General features: G+C 35.1%; 4 protein-coding genes across 4 annotated transcripts; 2 read left to right on the top strand and 2 right to left on the bottom strand.

Moving 5' to 3' along the window:
* Positions 1-6,650: 6,650 nt before the first annotated feature.
* On the top strand, positions 6,651-7,496 carry TRIADDRAFT_56154 (uncharacterized protein; the record flags this gene model as incomplete). Its single annotated transcript, XM_002112696.1, has 4 exons — positions 6,651-6,671; positions 6,904-6,972; positions 7,084-7,191; positions 7,323-7,496. 4 exons carry the CDS (start codon positions 6,651-6,653, stop codon positions 7,494-7,496), a joined length of 372 nt encoding a protein of 123 aa, XP_002112732.1.
* A 1,903-nt stretch (positions 7,497-9,399) lies between these two features.
* Positions 9,400-11,909, bottom strand: TRIADDRAFT_56153 (uncharacterized protein; the record flags this gene model as incomplete). Its single annotated transcript, XM_002112244.1, has 3 exons — positions 9,400-9,797; positions 10,061-10,123; positions 10,964-11,909. The coding sequence occupies 3 exons, from the start codon at positions 11,907-11,909 to the stop codon at positions 9,400-9,402; spliced, it is 1,407 nt and encodes a 468-aa protein (XP_002112280.1).
* Positions 11,910-13,521: 1,612 nt separating this feature from the next.
* Positions 13,522-16,680, top strand: TRIADDRAFT_26014 (uncharacterized protein; the record flags this gene model as incomplete). Its single annotated transcript, XM_002112695.1, has 14 exons — positions 13,522-13,631; positions 13,962-14,098; positions 14,257-14,307; positions 14,539-14,635; positions 14,704-14,785; positions 14,864-14,968; positions 15,062-15,154; positions 15,229-15,378; positions 15,479-15,580; positions 15,668-15,760; positions 15,854-15,972; positions 16,094-16,233; positions 16,348-16,541; positions 16,621-16,680. Coding segments are annotated over 14 exons (1,533 nt in total), but the record flags the coding sequence as incomplete, so codon positions are not given.
* Positions 16,681-16,847: 167 nt separating this feature from the next.
* TRIADDRAFT_56151 (uncharacterized protein) lies at positions 16,848-19,541 on the bottom strand (the record flags this gene model as incomplete). Its single annotated transcript, XM_002112243.1, has 1 exon — positions 16,848-19,541. The coding sequence occupies one exon, from the start codon at positions 19,539-19,541 to the stop codon at positions 16,848-16,850; it is 2,694 nt and encodes an 897-aa protein (XP_002112279.1).
* Positions 19,542-20,341: the final 800 nt, after the last annotated feature.

The raw sequence follows: 20,341 nt of genomic DNA, 5'->3' as shown, positions 1-20,341 counted from the left end.
GGAAAAGACATACAGTCTAACTGCATGGCAATGCACAAGGTGCAAAGTTTTTTCTATCTCATCGAATTAAATAAAGTGGCTTCATAGAGGCAACAAAATGTATTGTATGTAGAGGAGGAGGTTCGAGATACTGTATTTGCTAATACAGTCCTGTACTCTAGTCGATTGCTGTTGACTCGAGACATGCACGGTACATTGAGCTGTACACACACCGGCATAAACCGTCGAATAAATAACCGAATAAATTAAAATTTCAAATTTCAACCGCAAATAATATTGCAATCCTGACTTAACGCCTACCAAAGCCAATAGTAAACAACAATATTTGGACCGATATTGGTCTCGAATTCGCTACTACGTGCCCAACCTCCCTTAGCACATTATTAGGATCCGTTGCCTCTGTCACTCAGTTGGATCATATTAGTCCGATCTCGTTGATTGAAATAGATTGCAATTCGTCTTGGTGATCACAAATCTGTCAACGAGGTAAGAAGAAACAAGTTATAGCCATCTTGCACTGGTGAAAGAAATCTATCTTACGCATAGAAACAAATTGTAGTATTACGTTGCAGAATAGGAAATGTTCCCTCGAGCAAAACGATTCATCGAAGAAGGTAAGTTGCATCATTGGCAATGTTATGTAATGGATTAACATCGCGATCAAGTCTAGTGGGTTGTTACCATGCTTACGTTCGATTTTTTTTGGATAGCCGATCGTCTAACTAGTAATGGATTAAAGAATTACCTCCACGTGCATTGATTACTAGATCGGATGCACAGTATTTTGTTGATTTACCTCCATGTACATTGACTTCGGATAGACAGTAATTTGTTGATTTAGAAAATCAACAAGAAAAGGATTACCTCAGTGTACAGTACAGTCACTTCTACATCGGATAGCCAATAATGGGTTGATTTAGAAAATCCTTGGATGTCTCACTTAGCTGATACTATGTGTTAATGCCATACACTCATAGTATTGCAAAAACGTAGTTTTCAAATTCGGTAATCAGTCAATGGTCAAGGTAGAGGAGTAAGCAATACCTATTTTTACAAGATAAGAAGAGGAATCATAACATCTTGCCTCATAAATTAAATTAAACGTATATAATATCCACAGTATCTAGGCTGATTTACTGTGCTTTACTACTTAGCAATAATCAGCATGTTTTGCTTGCATCCTATCTCGATCGTCGACCAATCATAGGTTATCAAATATAAATGTTGAAAATCCAATCCTAGTTGAACTTTTATTAAATCAAAAATGAAATGGGCTCGATACCTGCTTGACGCTAGTTTTACCACTAGTCTCTTTTTTGATAATATGATATTTTCTACCGCAAACTTGTAGTTCCACAAGGGCCACCTGTGGGCAGTTACGAGACTTTTCAGGCGGAAGCTGGTACTACCGGTGCTGCTATATTTGATAAAGCGAAACGGTTTTCGCAAAATGGTATGCTATAATTTAGGGTGCTTGTAGTGTCACAACTGGTCTGTGAGACATTTTGTAAACTATTAACAGTTATTCATTTTCCTAGATATAATCAGTTCTTTTAATTAGATTACCTGATTCTTGCGAATGAGTTGTGATAATTGTTTGATTGAAATTTTAAAAATTCATTATTATAATCTACCGTACACGCAATGATTACTGCATATCAGGTCTTCAAGACCCATGCAGGTCTCTGCAGCACATGTACTCGAATACGGTTTAATATCTTTTTAAGAGGTTGTCATGATCATATAGTTCATTCTTTTTAACAACTCATGTCATGTATATGAAAATAGTTTGATAAATAATTATACTGAATGTTGTAATCTAATCTATCACATAGAAGATGAAGATGCTGCCGGTTATAGTAATAATAAAATTAAGACTACAGGTAAGAAGATTCAATTATCGTACCGACTTATGCCTGTTTCTGTACATAACAAAATAGTGCAGATAATACGAGGATATTTACAAATCTTTTGGATTGATAAATTGAGAAATGGTAGAGATGCAATGTACAATTATACCATCTTAATAATACACAACATTAGGCCATACAATGCTTAAAATAATACATTTTCATTTAGAATATAAATACAAGCATATTAGAATAAATAAATGAATATATGTGTTGTAATTTCGAACGTATAAATATATAACAGCTATTATAGCATTTACCTTAACAGAAATATCCACAGTAACCTGTCTATTTTATTGATACACTTAATCTATCTATCCAACTATCTATTTCCTGTATCTAATAATGAAATATTAGTATGATACGAATATCATTTATTTATTTAATTAATAGAGACTCCCGCTAAAAGGCATTGTGGTGTTAAACCGGTAACTAACTCTGAGGTATATACAGTATTTCTTTCGAGTTTTAAAGCTGGTGTCCACTCTAGCTAGTAAAATCAATGCCATTACCAGCAGTTCTGAACAAATATTTTTCTTTTAGGCTAGCATCACTACGTCTAGCACCAGGAAAAGGAAAGCTGCAACATGTAATACTAACGATTGCAGCGGACTAGAGAAACGTATTCGACAGCTAAACTATGAGCGAGTTCAGCAAGACAAGGAATTGCAGAAACTTCAAGATGAGAAAAAACGAATTGACAGCAAATTAAATGTATGCCAATACTTCATTTTTATTATATCAATCGGGCTAATTTGCACTGATTTCATCGTACCTTAAGCTTTGGCTAATATATATATATTGTACTCATGTCACTTGCTTGGCAGATGGCATTGCAAGAGACTACTAAGCAGCAATCAACTATTGCATCACTACAGAAAGAAATCAATGATATCTTACATAAAAATGAAGGTCTTCAGCGTGAGGTCTCAAAAGATAAATTAAATCTTGATTAGCGACTGACTCGATTTAGATTAATTTTGGAAAGTTGATTCAATAGTGATAGTTCCGTAATAATTTATTTTCAATTGATGCTTTTATATACTAGATAGCTACTACCTTTAATACTTCAATAACCTGATAGTTTGTCATAAAGCTTGTTTGCATGAATCAATTATTCATTGGTATATTGTTTAGATGAAATCAAGTGTAAACGTTTCCAAATTAAATCAAGTCCAAGCAGAGTTAGCCGATATAAACAAAAAATTAATTGTAAAAGACGAGGTACCTACTATGGTCTTTAAATCGCCTATTTTTGCTAACTTTTCCTCAAATGGTACAATGTCGCTGAGATATCAGAGCATTTTCTTGTTAGGAACTCATGAATACAGAATCACGATCGAAATCTGCCGTTAATGCTCTAACTCACCAAATAGAAGAAGCTATCGCTGAGAATGAGTTACTTGAGTCAAAAACTTTAGAGATCGGTAAATATTTTATAACCATATATGTATTAATGGAATCCATTTTCGTTCATCTACAGTATATCTATATTTATATATTTTAAAAAATTGATATAGCAAATGTTGCGTGTTTATCTGTAACAATTATTGTGCGTAGTAAATGGTACATTTATGTTGACAAATTTTTGCTGACTGTGTGCTGATTACGATAGCAAGTAATATATAATTCACATCACATAGCAAGTGGGCAAGCTAGCAATTTTAATGTAAATGCCAATGTTATCTAATGATATTTATAGAAAGTAAGCTCATCGATGTTCAACAAAATTGTGATGACATTCGACAGAAATTATCAGTTAGCCAAGGTTGGAGTTATATAGAGCAACTATAAAGCTGCTGTGGTAGCATATAATATAAGTTATAAGGCTAAGCGTACAGTATACTTCATGTCTATTCATTTCATTCGATCAATTAGACTGCAAAGCGAAGCTTGAAACTGAAAATGCCTCCATAAATGTGGAAATTGGCCAAATAAAAATGGATCGTGAGGTAACAGTACTAAGAATGTGAAAGCAAGCTTTCCTAAATTGTAAAAATAGAAATTGGTCAAATTTACAACTACATCCTCATAGGCGGTTTCATTTTATTTTAGAAATTGCAAAATCAAAATAGTGGCTTAGCAAAAGCTCTCAGCGAGCAGGAGTCCGAAAATAAAGTAGCCACCCAAACAATAAACGATTTAAATTTAAAATTAAAAAATTTAAATGATAAGATTGAAGATGCTCAAGCAAGCATCAATGAATTGCAAACTAAACTTGCATCAATGGAGCAAGCTTTAAGAACAAGTAATGAAGAAAATATTTCACTTCGTGATGAATTGCATGGCATGTCCAATCAAGTCAACGAAGCTAAAGAGGAAATGCAAAATATGAAGGCATCTTTACAACAAAAAATATCTAGTTTAACAGAAATTAACTCGAAAATAGCTGGCGATATGCAAGAACTTGAAGAAAATCTTGCTGAAAGTCAAGCACACGTTGAAAATTGCAATCAAGAATTAGCTGCAACCGAAAATACTTTGATCGCTACTGAAAATACAGTCAAGGATCTAGAGCAGCACTTAAAAATGGCTTTAGAAAAGCAAACTCACTGTGAAAGTGAGATTAACAAACAGTTCTCTGAGATAGAAAAACTACAAGAAATTAAGCGCGATTCAGAAAATGAAATTACAGTTTTAAAGAAGCGTTTGACACAGTTAGAAAACCAAAATCATGAACTAACGAAAGCTATTGATAGATATCAAGTCGACATCGAAATTGCTGAAGAAAATATTAATGTCCGTAATCAGCGTATTCAAACACTCGAAACGGAAGCAGATGAAGCCAAAAATTCGATCCACTCCCATGCAATGGAAAAGTAAGTAATATCATGTAATGCCGATGAAAATGAATTAAAAATGCTGTTATTGTTACTCATTCACTTAATTATGCCGGACAGACAACAATTAAAAAATCAAGTGAATCAAATTACAAAGGAAGTTATGACATTAACAGACTCTAAGAAGAGCATGGAGGAAACTATTCTGTAAGCTTCGATGAATTTATCTATAATTTTTTCCTAAACACGTAAAATTTCCACATGTTATATGATAGAAATCTAATTCTGGACTGCCGCTATATAGTATGCATAGTTTGATTTTTATCGATTGGGAAAATGGATGACAACTATTACTAGGCAATCACCAAAAATTGTTGTTGTCTAAATAGCAACAACCTATTTACTAATGCAGTAAATTTATATATACTGTAGTATATACTTTCCGAAGAAATAAATGTCTTAACCACAGCGTAGATATACCAACACTTGGCTATAGTTAATGTGATGATTCACTGTTTGTGTAGAAATTTAAAGGCTGAAGTTTATACCATGCAAGAGCAGCTAGCAGCGCGTTCTTTAATTATTGCTGAAACTGAAGGAATGATACAAATGCTGAAGGATGAATTTAAGAAGTAAGTGTACTGTAACAAATAGAAGCAAACCAAGAATTCATAGCTTATCGTTATGAAAGTAATATCTTTGATGCTGTGGGATTTGACAATGCGTATAATTATAATAATAATCAACTTTACGAACAGAAACGAGGGATTTATCGAGCAGGAAATGAATTCCTTATTGGAAAAGAATCGTTTGGCATTAGAAGCGCTGACTAACGAAAAGAAAAATGCAACTAATAGACAGCAGCAACTTTTAAATGAGCTAGCAGAGAAAAAAGAGCTGATTGAAGATTTGTTAGTTTTGCAACTGTGTAAATCCGCAATCGCACTAGATTAAAGTATGCGTTTCAACTCACCTAACTTACTAAAATTTTATTAGGCAATTTGAGAATACCAACATGAAAAGGAATATAAATGAACTTTCTGAAAACTTGAATGAGCTAAAGGTTATTACGCAATTACGTAGAATTTAAGATAGCTAAAATCGACCTAAAAGCTAATTTACTGGCAGTCTTACCTATTAACAACATTAAATTGTTACAGAATGCTGTGTTGGAAAAAGATAAAAGATACGATGAATTAGGCAAAATGTATGATGAAGTGAAAGCAGAATCAACTCATCAAATTGACTTAGTGAGTAGATGAATGAAGATATGTCCGCAGATATTGGACTCATTTGACTTTGTTGTCAATATGGCTTTAATTAAACCAGATTACGCTATATTGTCAAAATATTGTAAGCAACTCTCACTAATAGTATTTGATAATCTTGTAATGCGTAGGTAACCGGCCAACTAGTGGAAGCCAAAAAGTTAGCTGAAGCGCATAAGATGGAACTTGAAAGTACAATCGAGTAAGAAATCTAAGCAATACACATTTAAGTTGGTTAAAAGCCGAAACGATTGAAAATGTTTTGTTATCAAAATATAATCCGAATGCAGAGATCTGCAAAAAGTATCACGATGGGAATTAAAAGCTAAGGAAAGCATTACAGAAATTAATAATCTCAAGAAAGATATTACAGCATGTAGAGCATCTATGGAATCGGAAGTGCACAAGGTAGTTGCGGGTGCTATAATACGATTGCTAGTTATCAGTTGTAATTAATGGTTTATTTCATCTACTGAACTTAACCCATCTATCAAACATTTAAATTTCTTGCAGTTTAATAATTCACTAACAGCAGCTAAGGAGGAAGTCATTGCAACATACCAGGAGAAAAGCCAACAGTAATTTAAATATACTAATGAATAAAATCTTTTTAACAGCATATAACCAAGAATTGTTTTTAAGATTACATTTTAACTTATACCGCCCGTTAGATATTTGACAGAATCACTACAATGGCGTACAGAGGCAGAGAAGTAAGATATTGGATTATTGTAGCTAGTTAGTATACCATTGATAGATTGTAGTCTGAAATATGAAAACTCTATCTTGTATACTAGATGGAAAACTATGTATGAAAATTTGAACGAAATGATATTACCTTTTAAGGTACGCATAATCGAAGACTGCTATCCTACAATCTACTGTATATTGCCAATATAACTTTTATGCTAATTAGAATATCGCTAACGTTAATATTAAATTAAGGCACAATTGGAGGAGTATGAAGAAGAAAAGAAATTACTTCTCTATCAAAATAAAGAAGCAACGAAGGAGGTCATAAAACTTCAATTATACACATATTTAGCAGAACGCTTTTATTACTGAAAGCGACTAGACAGTACATGCTACTTTCTATCCAACACTTGGATTTCATTTAATTTTTAGGTCAATCAATTAAGTAAAAACTATGCTAAGCTTCTTGGACATCAGAATAACAAGCAGAAAATTCAGCATATTAAACGCATTAAAGAGGAGAATCTTCGACTAAAGCAGGTATGTGAAGTCTCTATTTATGTAATTAAACACTAAATTTCATTCAATTCTTGTTTTCTTGCATGATACCTAAGTTACGTAATCATATAAGTCAACACCAGGAAAGTTATATCACCTTTTTGTGTATATAGGAGGTAGTAAAGCTTCAAGACCAACTAGATAAAGAGAAAAGGTCAACAAGAAAGCTGGAAAATCAAATCCTTCATGAAACAACGAACACATTTGATAGACTTGCAACTCCACTTAAGCCTTGCATCAATTCTGGGAATATTATGAAAACCACTTCGGTGAAAAAGTCTCGTTAACCGGATATTTTGTAGAAAAATCAAAATATTTTTGGCCTTTGCCATTACGTCATGAAATACGAATATTCGTAGTTTTAGCATATCACAAAAATGATCATCACTGTGTGATGATGGCGTTACAAACATGTTATTATTAATAGGCCTATAGATGCGAAAAGTTACAGTTAGGGATTGCACCCGTGCCAATTTTTTTTGCCCGTTACAATACTGCAATATGATAATGCAGTATATCCTCGAATTATTTAGTATTTTTATTGACTTCGAATTATACGTACTGCATGTAAATACACATTATCTGTATCATAACCTGTTAATTCCGTCATTTCTAATATGATGATTTAGAAACTATTAGTCATGATCCAAATTCAAACTTTTATTTTCTGAGTGAATGTTATTGATGAATTGTTTTGGAAGCCCATCGATAATTAATTGATTCTATATGATTACATATTATCGTTAACGTCTTATAGTAGTCAATCAATTTTTTCATTATAGCAGACTTTGTAGCCGTAACCAGAGTAGAGTAGGAAATTAGAATGAAGCGGACTCTAATCAATTTTGTAATCAGATTTATTTAGCGCTTACGGCAACGTCATAACATTCAGTATAGGGATTAATATGGTCTGCTAGACATACAATGTTACAAAGGTAGATTCTACAATTGTCATGACCTACAAGGTAATCCTTTATAGTCTGTACAACTGTTTGACTACTCTGCATTTTTTCATTTTACTGTCTTGTCAACTATTTTATAAGCCTTCCTGGTACTGTAGAAATTGGCTTGTCGTTGATCTATCGTTCACTTTGTATGTAGCAATTAAAAGCTATGCAAACCAAGAATAAACTCTAGTAGCCTAAAATAATGTTAGGTAGCATTCTCTGCTATGGATATACAAGGACATACGTTCCTATAAGTTACATTGCCTAGAAATACTCTTGACGAGGGTTTGCATTACGCGGTATATGGTCAAGTAAGGCTATTATTTTAGTGCAGCCATCGCAAGTCCACGATAATGTCAAGTAAAAAGTACAAGTACAGTACGTGTAGTTTTTATAATTTTGAAAAATAGCAAGTAGGCCAGCTCATACTTGTTTATTTAAACTGATTATGTTTATATCTTGCGTGTGCCAGCTATCCAATAGATAGTTCAATCAAGGGCTACGTGAAAGCTACTAGTTATTGGTAAACGACATATACACTTTCAACCAGCTCACCTGGATTTTATTAATTAAGCGCCGTGGCATGGTATCACTGGCAGCAAGCATACGTGCAAAATTACTTAAAAGCATAGCTTGACAATTCGTATATCGCTTGACTAAGCGGATACAAATATTTTCCTAATTGTCACAACCGAGATTGCTACATAAAAAAATTAAAGGGGTTCTTTCCTCTAAAGTAGTGCTAACTATCGAAGCAAGTAGCTCTAAGCGCTCTTTAATCTACCAAACCTAGATTCCAGTCTTAGACGATAAAATACTGACGTTAAGGATTAAAGCTTTATTCTAAAGGCTTTTTATTAAAATGACCGATCGAAATCATAACTTACAATCTACTACTAACAACTGATAACCATCTGTTATCGACTAACTTATCAACTCCTTCAATTAAGAACTTTGAGGCTTTTAGATAGCCTCACAAGCTTCGTTGATGCAAAACAATGATAAATTTATAGTCAAGTTTACATGCTGAATAGAGCAAGAATCGCAACACACTTTCTATGATATTTAATAGTCGTTAATTAATTAATGGCTAGGTGTTAACATATGATTCATTACTCAACAAAATTATATCATTGATGACACTATAATTAGTTAATTGTCACACTAATTAATTCATTTATTCAAAGTACTTGTACTGTAATAAGGTTACAGTTTGAAAGTGAATATGAGAAGTTGGAGCAACTTACTGTTCCCGTAATCTTTTATACAACGTTTCGTATAGGTAGGCATCATTCCAGTCAATGCGCTGCGCCTTTGCAAAAACGGTCTCACTTAATCTTGAAAATTTTTCTGGATCACATAGTATACACGTAACTTGAGCAGTTTTTTTATGATACTTTATCCATGGTTGATAATGATTCTGCCACTTTACAGAGTTAAAATTGCCGTTTAAAATGACCAAAATCTTAGCCGATTTCTCAATTGTTGGCTCAATAAGAGAGTGTGTTAAACCTTCTAGCTTTTTATCGTAGACCTTTAAACTGAACCAATCTGAGCGCAGTTTTCCCACTAATGCTTGTACGTATTCTGTTTTTTCTTGATAGGTAACAAATACATCGTATTGTATACCCTTGGGTAACTCTATGCGTGAATAGAATAGGAAAGTTATAAAAATTATTTTATTAATCTAAGAAGTTTTTTGTAATAACTAGTGAATTCTACCCGTTCCAATAAGTTTTTTTTAATATAGTGTTGAATTAATGTCAGTTACAAATTATTATTCAGATTGTTTCATCTTCTACTTTAATGATATCCTCAATTGTAACATCTCTTGACATTCTAAACTGACTTATCGATGCAGCAAAATTGCGTTGGTAGGAATTAACTCCTAGAATATCGAATACCTTGACCCTTTCGATTACGAAGATATTGGGATAGCCAAGGTGCAAAATTACTACTTGTACTTCCTAAAAATTGAATAAGTTGGCAGGAAAAACATTAAAAAATTTTCAATCTATAAGCTCGCAAGCTGTATTTTAAACCACTCTTAAATTATACCTGCAAATACTGCAAAAAAAATTGAAAAGAATATAAGAGAAATTTTTGATATTTCATGAAATTATTGCTATCGCAACTTGTAATATAAGGTATTCATTTCAAGCGTAACTGCAAATAAATCTTGTCTCTGATAAAATAGTTTCAATGGACGCGTGAGAAAGATATTACAAATCCATCTGTAAGACTAATTGCAGTAAAATACTCCGTGAGGTTACTATGTAATCCCACCAGTCGTAGAGTCTTGCCCTTCAAACTAACGCATTTTTGTACTATAGGTATTAGAATTAATTAAAGCTGCGTTATGATGTAGTCCTCTAACAAGCGCACAAACACGTCCATTCTATCAAACAACTGATATTAATAGGCATAGTTAATCAATCGATGGAGACGAAACGCCAATTTCTACAAGGGCATCCATCACAATATGCCAACACATTTCAAAATATCTCAAATAGGAGCTACAGTAATATTTAACTTAGTCTACTCAAGTCGGGGCATTAAATTGTAACCAGCAGAAAGCTTCTGCTAGTATCAACAACAGCTAATTTGCATTGTTATCAAGGCAGGATACTGAATGTTGGTTATTGAAATTGTATAGCATGATATTGCAAATAGTGAGTTATAGCATTATTATTTAATGTAATAAAAATTAGTCAAAATCAGTTGATTACGATTAAGATAGGTATCTACTTGGATAGAAAATTGTGCAAAGCAAATTTCACTATTAGTATTATTGTCAATACTGTTACCTTCCTGTAGAATATGATGTACAATATCGGCAACGCTTGAGGGCCCTCTTAAACCTTCGATTTTGTTTAAATTACTTAAGCTAGGGCGGCAATAGCGATCGAATTCATGACTTGGCATACGTAGAACAGGAATTATAACAATATCATCGAGTCCCCTGTTTGTACTAGCTGAAGGATCAGCTTCATCGCTTTTAAGTGATAAAACATGATCTAGCCAGTTATTCGCACGGGTAAAAATGTGTCCGCTTAAAATAAAGATAAAGAGCTTCTGAGCAAGTCTACCAAATTCTGCACTTATGGACTTTCCTGGAGTGAGTGATTTATCAGTTCTGAAAACCCTTACACCGAGCTCTTTCAAGTGTACTTCTAATTTCTTGCCGTAGGCAATGTCATTATCGGAATCGGAGTGACATAAGACAACCTCTGGTGTAGTATTATCGGATTTAGAGTAAGCTGAGATAACCTCTGGTGTAGTACTATCAGAAATGTCGTGGTTGGAATGAGAGTGAGATGAGGAAAGCTTTGGCCTAGTGCTATTAGAAATGTCGTGGTTGGAATCAGAGTGAGATGAGGAAAGCTTTGGCCTAGTGCTATTAGGAATGTCGTGGTTGAAATCAGAGTGAGATGAGGAAAGCTTTGGCCTAGTGCTATTAGGAATGTTGTGGTTGAAATCAGGATGAGATGAGGAAACCTTTGGCCTAGTGCTATTAGAAATATCGTCCTTGAAATTAGAGTGAGATAAGATAGCCTTTGCGGTCACGTCGCGCTTGGAATTGGAACGACCTGCGAAAACCTTTGGCGTGCTGTTGTTAGAAATAGCGTCGTTGGAATTCGAGGGAGATGAGATAACCTCTGCGGTAATATCGCCATTGGAATGAGAGTAAAATGAGATAGCCTTTGGTGTCGTTTTATTCGATACTGTCCAGCGCCTCCATATCGACTTCATTTGAGAACAGAGCTAGAATTGCAATAATCTTCGACTTACTCGTATATCAATACAGTTTGACGTACATGGCATTGCACAGCAGATATGTTACGATAAGCTGTTGATGTACTGCAATATATATAACATGAACTTGTTTCGATAATCTATTTATTTATTTATTTGATGCAAGGGGATTTTTCGTCATAATTGATGGACTAAATTTAGCGCATTGCCAGTTCTGGGTATGGGGATCCAAATTGGACAAATTGTCAGTACAATCTTGATAGTTCTACTTTGTCAAATGTATTTCAACGCTTATTTTTACTTGATGAATGATATTAATAGCCGATTTTCGATCATTCACTGAATTTATCATAGAGTTACTTATTCGATGTTACTCGTCTTCTTCTATTTGTCAATTTAATAGGGTATTCATTAAAATAATGATTAGTAAAATTCAAGCTAGCCTCGTCAGCCAAGTGACAAGTATGGATTGTCATATAGTCGTAGTACAGACTGTGTGTCGACTGTTGCACTTAACCCTTCGAACGCTTAGTACTATCCTGAACAAGAAATTTTTTCAAAAACGAAGCCATTTTTTAGCTTTAAAATCTTGTAAAAGACTAGTGCTAGAACTGTAGGACAACGTCCATCTTGTGCGTCATTCAAAGACGGTTGGTTTGCAACTACTGTACTAGTGTACTGTACTATCACGCCGGGCAAAATTGATTGTACTGTATACTGTATACTGTACTGTACAGTGTACAGTACATACGTACAGTACAGTACAGATTGACAGTACTGTACTGTACTGTACTAACCTTCTATACGTAAAAGATGTTAAATGAGCACATTATCGTAAACCGTCAGTAAAGCGACGGGAGTTTGCACTAGTAATATATAAATTATAATATTACTAGTACAAACTCCCGTCGCTTTGCTGACGGTTTACGATAATGTGCTCATTTGACAGATAGTATTACCATTTGTCGTAGATCTGTCAGAGGTTCAGTAACTTTATACCGTGTACTGTACTGTACTAGACGATGTACTGTACAGTGTACAGTGTACAGTACTGTACTAACCTTCAATACTGTACTGTACAGTACAGTACAGTACAGTACAGTATACTAACGAACAAGCGTACAGTACTGTACAGTGTACAGTGTACAGTACAGATTGAGAATACTGCAGTACAGTACTGTACTAACCTTCAATACGCTTGTTCGTATGAACTCTACAGTACTGTACTGTACTATCCTATACCATAGATAGCAGTACAGGGTACACTATACACGAGCGCGGCGCGGGCCCTACCAGTACAGTACTTTACTGCAGACTTGCGACAGTTTTTTGTACTGTACAGTACGGTACACGATCAACGTTGATGCTAAACTGGTATAATAATGTATAATGACCCACTGTAAAGCGAAGTCTGTACAGTACCACAACGTGTCCGTCCGTGGAGAATCAAAATGGTGAGTTAATGCTGTTATTTTGCTAGAATAAAAATCGAAATCAACTCATGTTAATCGTCTTCACCGACCATTTCCACTGTAGTCACCAGACTGGACAACACTATTATTCAAACTGTTTTGTTCAATGCTTGCTAACAATATTATCTTCTGCTTAGGAAACCCAACAAAAATTTTCCGCACATACAATGATATTTCGCTCACTCAAAAGAACCCACGAGATGTTCATGTCCGATCTTATGAAACCGTTACCACAGGATGATATTAGGTTTGATTCTCCAACATCGACTTGTCTCATTCCAGTAGCATGTAAAATGATGTTATTGATTGAAAGTGTATACCGTCCATAACGACATTTCGCCAATAAAGAGGCTATCGTTAACACACTACGTTGATCCACTTGGATCGTTCATTTGCCAAGCGTAATACTACTACGGTATACTGCAATGGGTCCATGCTAAAAATTGATTCTGTATACCAAATACACTTATACAACGATTTGAAAACTTGATTCAATGTTAATCCTTCTTTCTTGTTCATGCTTACATTTGCACATCATTCATTGCATTGCTTTCTATCTTCACTACAATATTGACAGCGACGAATCTCGGATGAACTTTAAAGTTATGGATGAATATTGCAATGTAAAAGATTTACCACCAATCAAGCAAGCCATGACAGGAATAGCGACCTCCAACGATAACGGAGATCCAGAAATCATTGCAACGACAGAAAGTAATTCAATGTTATATACAGTAATAGAATGGTGCACTATACAAGAAGCAGTTGATAAATGACTTGCGTTTGAAATTTGTTTCGCAAGCTCATTTCCAGGTTCATAATGGACTCTTATATTAATTAATTATTGTACATATAATGACAATCCATAGGAGATACTTCACAACCGATTGTAACTGGAGGTCATCCATACCCGTCTGCACCAGGTTAGATGGAAAAACGTATTAACACAACTCAAATTTGTCCGATATCTTTGACCCTTGATAGACTATGAATTTATCACAAAATACTAGCCATTGCCTTAACTTGTTAACTCAAACGTAGTAGATATTGATTGCTTTGGAAAAACTTGATGTCTTCCTTTATTGTAACAACGGAATATATCATACTTGTGTTTGCTCGTATTCGTTCAGACGATCATCTTTCATGTGTTCTAGGCGTCCAACTTTCCGATAATACTATGGCTAAGGGAAAGCCTATTTCTCAAGCCGCCAAGGACCAAGTGTATCGTTCATTACCTCCTTCCAAAGACCAGTAAGATTATTGAAAGTTAAACTATTATGCATTGACAATATCATCACCATTAGATCGACATCTTATAGGTTAGAAGTGCAGAAACGTGGCGCTGGAATTGCTGACATTAAAGGAAAATCGAATAATGTATTTCTTAATTGTTCATCCTTTGTGTTGATAATAATATTGATTTGGTTTTATAAAAATCAATTTGAATAATTTTATCATTGATGCCTTTGAATGATGTAGTCGAAGGCTGTAGCCAAGATACAACCGTCTAGTAGTCAGTTAATAGCGCGAAAAGCATCATCTTTACCTAAGCCACAATGGCATCCACCTTGGAAACTCATGAGGGTAAGAACAGCATCAACCACACGTTGTTATCAAAGTAGTGATTGCGCACGCTAGGAATCATTCGTATCTTAATACTATACTCTTATTCATTAGGTAATTAGTGGCCATCATGGATGGGTCCGGGCAGTAGCTATCGAACCAGGAAACGATTGGTTTGCCACTGGATCTGGAGATCGTACGATTAAGGTAGTGATTGTATTAACTTTAGTAATGTTACCATTTTATTCCATAACTAAATAATTCAACTATTTGTGATGAAGATCTGGGATCTAGCGTCTGGACGATTAAAGCTATCTCTAACCGGTCACATTAGTGTAGTACGTGGGTTAGCTGTTAGCCCAAGACATCCGTATTTGTTTTCCGTAGGTGAGGATAAACAAGTGAAATGTTGGGATTTAGAATGTAACAAGGTAAGGACGGTTGTCAGCTACTTCACATAAGTAAGGCATTATTTCACCCTTGAATAAACATCTCGCTCTAATCGGCAGTCATGATTTGATGCTATATTAGGTCATTCGACATTATCATGGGCATTTAAGCGCAGTACATGCTGTTGATATCCACCCCTCTATAGACGTCCTCGTTACTTGTGGTCGCGATGCTACCGCTAGAGTAATCTTATAACCATGACACATTAACAATTTGCAGTACCTAACTAAGTTACAGTCATGAATGAATCTTAATTTGAATCCATTATAGGTTTGGGATATGCGAACTAAGGCAGCTATTCACACGCTAACTGGTCATACTAATACTGTGGCTACAGTAAAGTGCCAGGCTGTTGATCCGCAAGTAATGCATGTCCCGTGACTAGAACGATTCGGACACGGCTTCTATTCACAATCCATCTTTAATTAGTCTATATTGTTTTCTATTACATTGTAGATAATCACTGGAAGCCATGATAGCACTATAAGATTATGGGATCTTGCTGCTGGTCGAACATTAACGACTTTAACCAACCATAAAAAAAGTATTAGGACAGTTGCCTTACATCCTTCTCAGTATGTTTAACATTATCTTACATATATACATTTGATATCCTGAATTTTTCGTTATAAAATTATCATTTATTTATTTATTATTCACTCATACTGGTCAATATGTATTTATGATCAATTATAGATTTGCGTTCGCTTCCGCCTCATCTGATAATATCAAACAATGGAAACTACCCAATGGAGAATTTATGCAAAACTTTTCCGGGCACAATGCTATTTTAAACTGTTTATCTATTAATAATGATAATGTTGTCGTTTCTGGAGGTAAACACTTCAAAATTGCTTTCCTGTTGAATAGCTTCGAATCAAAATTTTAAAATTTACCTTATCGCCTTTACGAATGATGTATAACGTCAATTTTTCCTTTGCCCTATGTAGCCGATAACGGAACACTCCATTTCTGGGATTGGAGAACTGGATATAACTTTCAGAAGATTACTACTGCTGTACAGCCCGGCTCCTTAGATAGTGAAGCCGGTATTTATGCCATGGCTTTTGATAAAAGTGGTAGCCGCCTAATAACATGCGAAGCTGACAAAACTATCAAAATCTATAAAGAGGACGAAACTGCGGTACGTTTTAAAATTTTAAAAATTTTATTACATGAGAATCCTAGAATGATGACATTATTATCATTCAATTTGCATAAAGACTGAAGAAACTAATCCAATCAATTGGAAACCGGATATCATTAAAAGACGGCGATATTAGTTGTTTGTACAATTATTTCTATTTCTTTCGCTATATTTCCATATACTTGGATTTTATCATTCACATGTATATTTCTAATCTTTCCGTAAAAATACAAAATAAAAAGGAACAGTTGATAACCGTTGGTAATATTTTCAAAATTGCCTTTACACAAAATTTACACTAAACTACGCCCTTTTAAATATGATCAACACGCATATTAAGGTTAATGGCGGTAACAACATTGTTGTTGTCATATATGGGCTTAAGTTGCCAAAGATCCTTTTCGATGTTGTTTCATCCTTACTGGAATATTTGTTATTGAATTCATCGCTCATTCGTTCGATATTAGTTATTAAATCAAATTCAAGATCACCAGCAATTTCTGCATCGGAAGGGTTAGACTTGACTGCAAGTTTAACTTTTTTAAGAACACTTGACCGTACAGCTGATAACTTGGTATCTTTAGTAGTGTATTTGCAGCATTGGTATGCATGCATCGACAAGTCGACCCCTATTTCAGCTTGACTATCAAAAAACGACAATAGCGTATATAAAATTTTACTATGTCGCTTTTCAACTTTATTCTTATCGCGCAAAGTCTGTTGTAATAATCGATGAATAGAATAATTGTCATCGTAGGCATATAAAAATGAATAGTCTACTAATATGTCAATATAATGTTGAACATTTTCTTTGTCCTTCTTACTATTAAAATTAACTTTACGTAACAATTCACGAAAATACCAATACCAACTGTTCCTGATAAAATTCGTTAAATCAATAATTAAACACTTGGGAATATTATCCGGCCGTAAATATGCAAGATATTGCATGATATAATAGCACATTTCTTCGTTCTTACGCAATGAATCCATAGATATAGTCCAGGTTGTCCTGATAGTCTTCTTTTGGGCGATTACTTGCGAATGTTCTTGCGAATGTTCTTGCTCTGATTGCCCGTACTGTTTGTACTCATCTGGAGCATATTTAATATGCCATAGTTGGCTACGCTCTTTTTCAAATGAATCCATATATTTTTCGATCGTGTATTTATTTTGAATGATATATCTAGTTGCATGCGATAACGCTAATGGTAAATCGCCTAACTGATCAGATAATTTATCCAACAGGTCTTCATCTAAAGGATGATGTTGGTATATGGCGCTCTTAGTTAATTCGTTGGATAAATAGCAAATCGATGTTGGCCTATCGAAGGGGCCAATGTCAATAGCATTAGGCCAGTTCCTATTTCTAGATGTTATTATAATATGACAGTTACCACAAGACGGTATATAACTAGAAACCATTTCAATATTGTCGGCATTGTCATAGATTAATAGAAAGTTGAGTTGGCGTGAATGTTGTATTACCTGACGGCATTTACTAATGATATTTTGAACACGATCGTTAGAACCTATGGCCGTTAATATCTGGTTATTCATATACGATGATAAAATGGGTCGCCCTTGAGGATCATTGTTAACTTCTTCACACAAAGCCTTAATAGATCGATCTTGATCTAGAGATAACTTGCTAGCCATTTCATAGGTCAAACTTATTAGGCTACTTTGTAGTGATAATACAGTTTCCGAATGGATCCAATAGACAATATTGTAACGTTGCCTTTCAAGGCACGTACGAGCATACTGAAGAGCAACATAGGTTTTCCCTGCACCGCCTAAGCCGGTAATTGCGACCTGTGAAATGGACCATTTATCCGTTTGAGATATTTGCTGATCGATTAAGCTAAGTTCTTCCTTTCGTCCTATACAAGGTTGAGGTAAATTGGGCAAGGAGAGTACTAACAGTTCGTTGTTGATGTTACCATCGATTTGATCGAGGTTATTATTACTTGTGTTTGCATTGAGGTTCTCTTCTGTTTCTAAATCAAGATGACTGAGTGCACGATTTAAATAGGGCGTAGACGCTTTGGTTAAGACTAGTTTTAGATCAGCTCGTAAACTGGCTGAAATAGAAGGAGATAATTGATCGTTGAGGCGTAATAATTTAGTAGCATCTTCGACATATTTAACAATGAGCCTTTGAGGATTATAGTTAGCATTGTGACGATCAGTATTATCCACGTCGTTTAATAACTGATTCAAGTAATCCTGTAAACCATAGGTAAATTGATTTTCGTCCACTGCAAAAGCATTATAATTAATTTTAAGGTAAGCAATTTTTTGTATAATAGTCTGATTATGTTCACATTGTAGCAGGAGAGTAGAAAGAAGATCTAAAGTGAGGTAGATACGTAAATCGAAGGGGTTGTTATTTCGAAAACCACACAACTCCCATAAAATATCTTGAAATTTATTCTGTCTTGGTCGTATTTGATCCATTTGGACACCATTTGGATCTTCGTTGTTATCATAACAATTGATTAAGTCTTGGACACTAATATAAATTGGATTGAAAGGTGCAAAAACCAAGTCGGATTGTTCATCGATGCAATCAGCCAACTGTTGCTCAATAATTCGTAACTCATAGTATAAGAGGTAAGGCGGCATGATTGATAATTGTCGGGATTTATGGTAACCTATATTGGAATCTAAAATACCAAAGACTATCGCAATTTCTTCGCATAGTGATCGATAACATTTCACCGTTGGTTCATCCAATCGTCTTTCCTTCAAATGTCTAAGTAAGCATAAACGTACCACTCGGGCCACTTGCCACAACCAAGCCTGTGATTTACCATCTTTCACAACATCCAAGATAAAAGAAATTGAACGTTTAATCTTATGATTGTCAACTTCATCCAACGCTTGTTGTAACTGTTTCAATAGTTTACTGTTGACGGAACGTGCACCAGCGTCCACTGATTTTTGTAATTGATGGAGTACTTGATCGATATCCGATACCTCTTGTGCGGACATGATACCGTGCTAGCCAAAGTGCTGCAAATAGCAACCACAACAATTGATAATAATAATAATAATAAAATTTTGGGTAGTGGATTTCGTCACTTTTTCTCCCGTGATCTCCACTCGGTCGGTAAAATGGTTAATGCACCTGTAGCGTGAGCATACAAATGTATAGAAAAGAGAGAGAACAGCGTATTTGTAGCAAAGCGACGCGCTGTTAGCTCCACAGGCGCCACGGAATGGTCCGGTCCGGACCGGCGCGGTGCGGCCCGGTGCAGTACGGTACGGTACGGTACTGCCCACTTGCACATCGATATGTTACTATATATAGAAACATATCGATACTGTACAGTACAGTACAGTAGAGACCCTCTATGTCTGTACAGTATAGTATAGTACAGTACTGGCTAACTACTACCGATTACCACCAACATAACACCATAGACGATGGACCTCTCGTCCATGGTACAGTACAGTAGAAATAGAGGGACTACTACTGGAGGTCTTTTTTGGAGTGTATGACTCAGTAGACAGATTCGTACACAAGTGTCATGGACTCATGGCAGAGTTCAGTACAAGTGACAGTGTCCACGACTGTCGGCCCAATTTCGTTGCTGCAAGATTCGATTATGCTGTCGATTTCTCGTCCTTCTTGCTTTCTTTAGCCCTACTGAAGACAAGATCGCCTTGCTGAATGATGAAGATGTTACATGGCGATTGAGTATTCATCATTAATAAGGCAAACGAGGAGCGACAAGACATGCACAGTATGTCACCATGTTAGACAACAGGTCGAATGATGCATCTCGTTG

This window comes from Trichoplax adhaerens, genomic scaffold (assembly GCF_000150275.1).
Source record: "Trichoplax adhaerens TRIADscaffold_5 genomic scaffold, whole genome shotgun sequence".
Taxonomy (NCBI): domain Eukaryota; kingdom Metazoa; phylum Placozoa; class Uniplacotomia; order Trichoplacea; family Trichoplacidae; genus Trichoplax; species Trichoplax adhaerens.
This window is presented reverse-complemented; position numbering and strand designations above follow the sequence as displayed.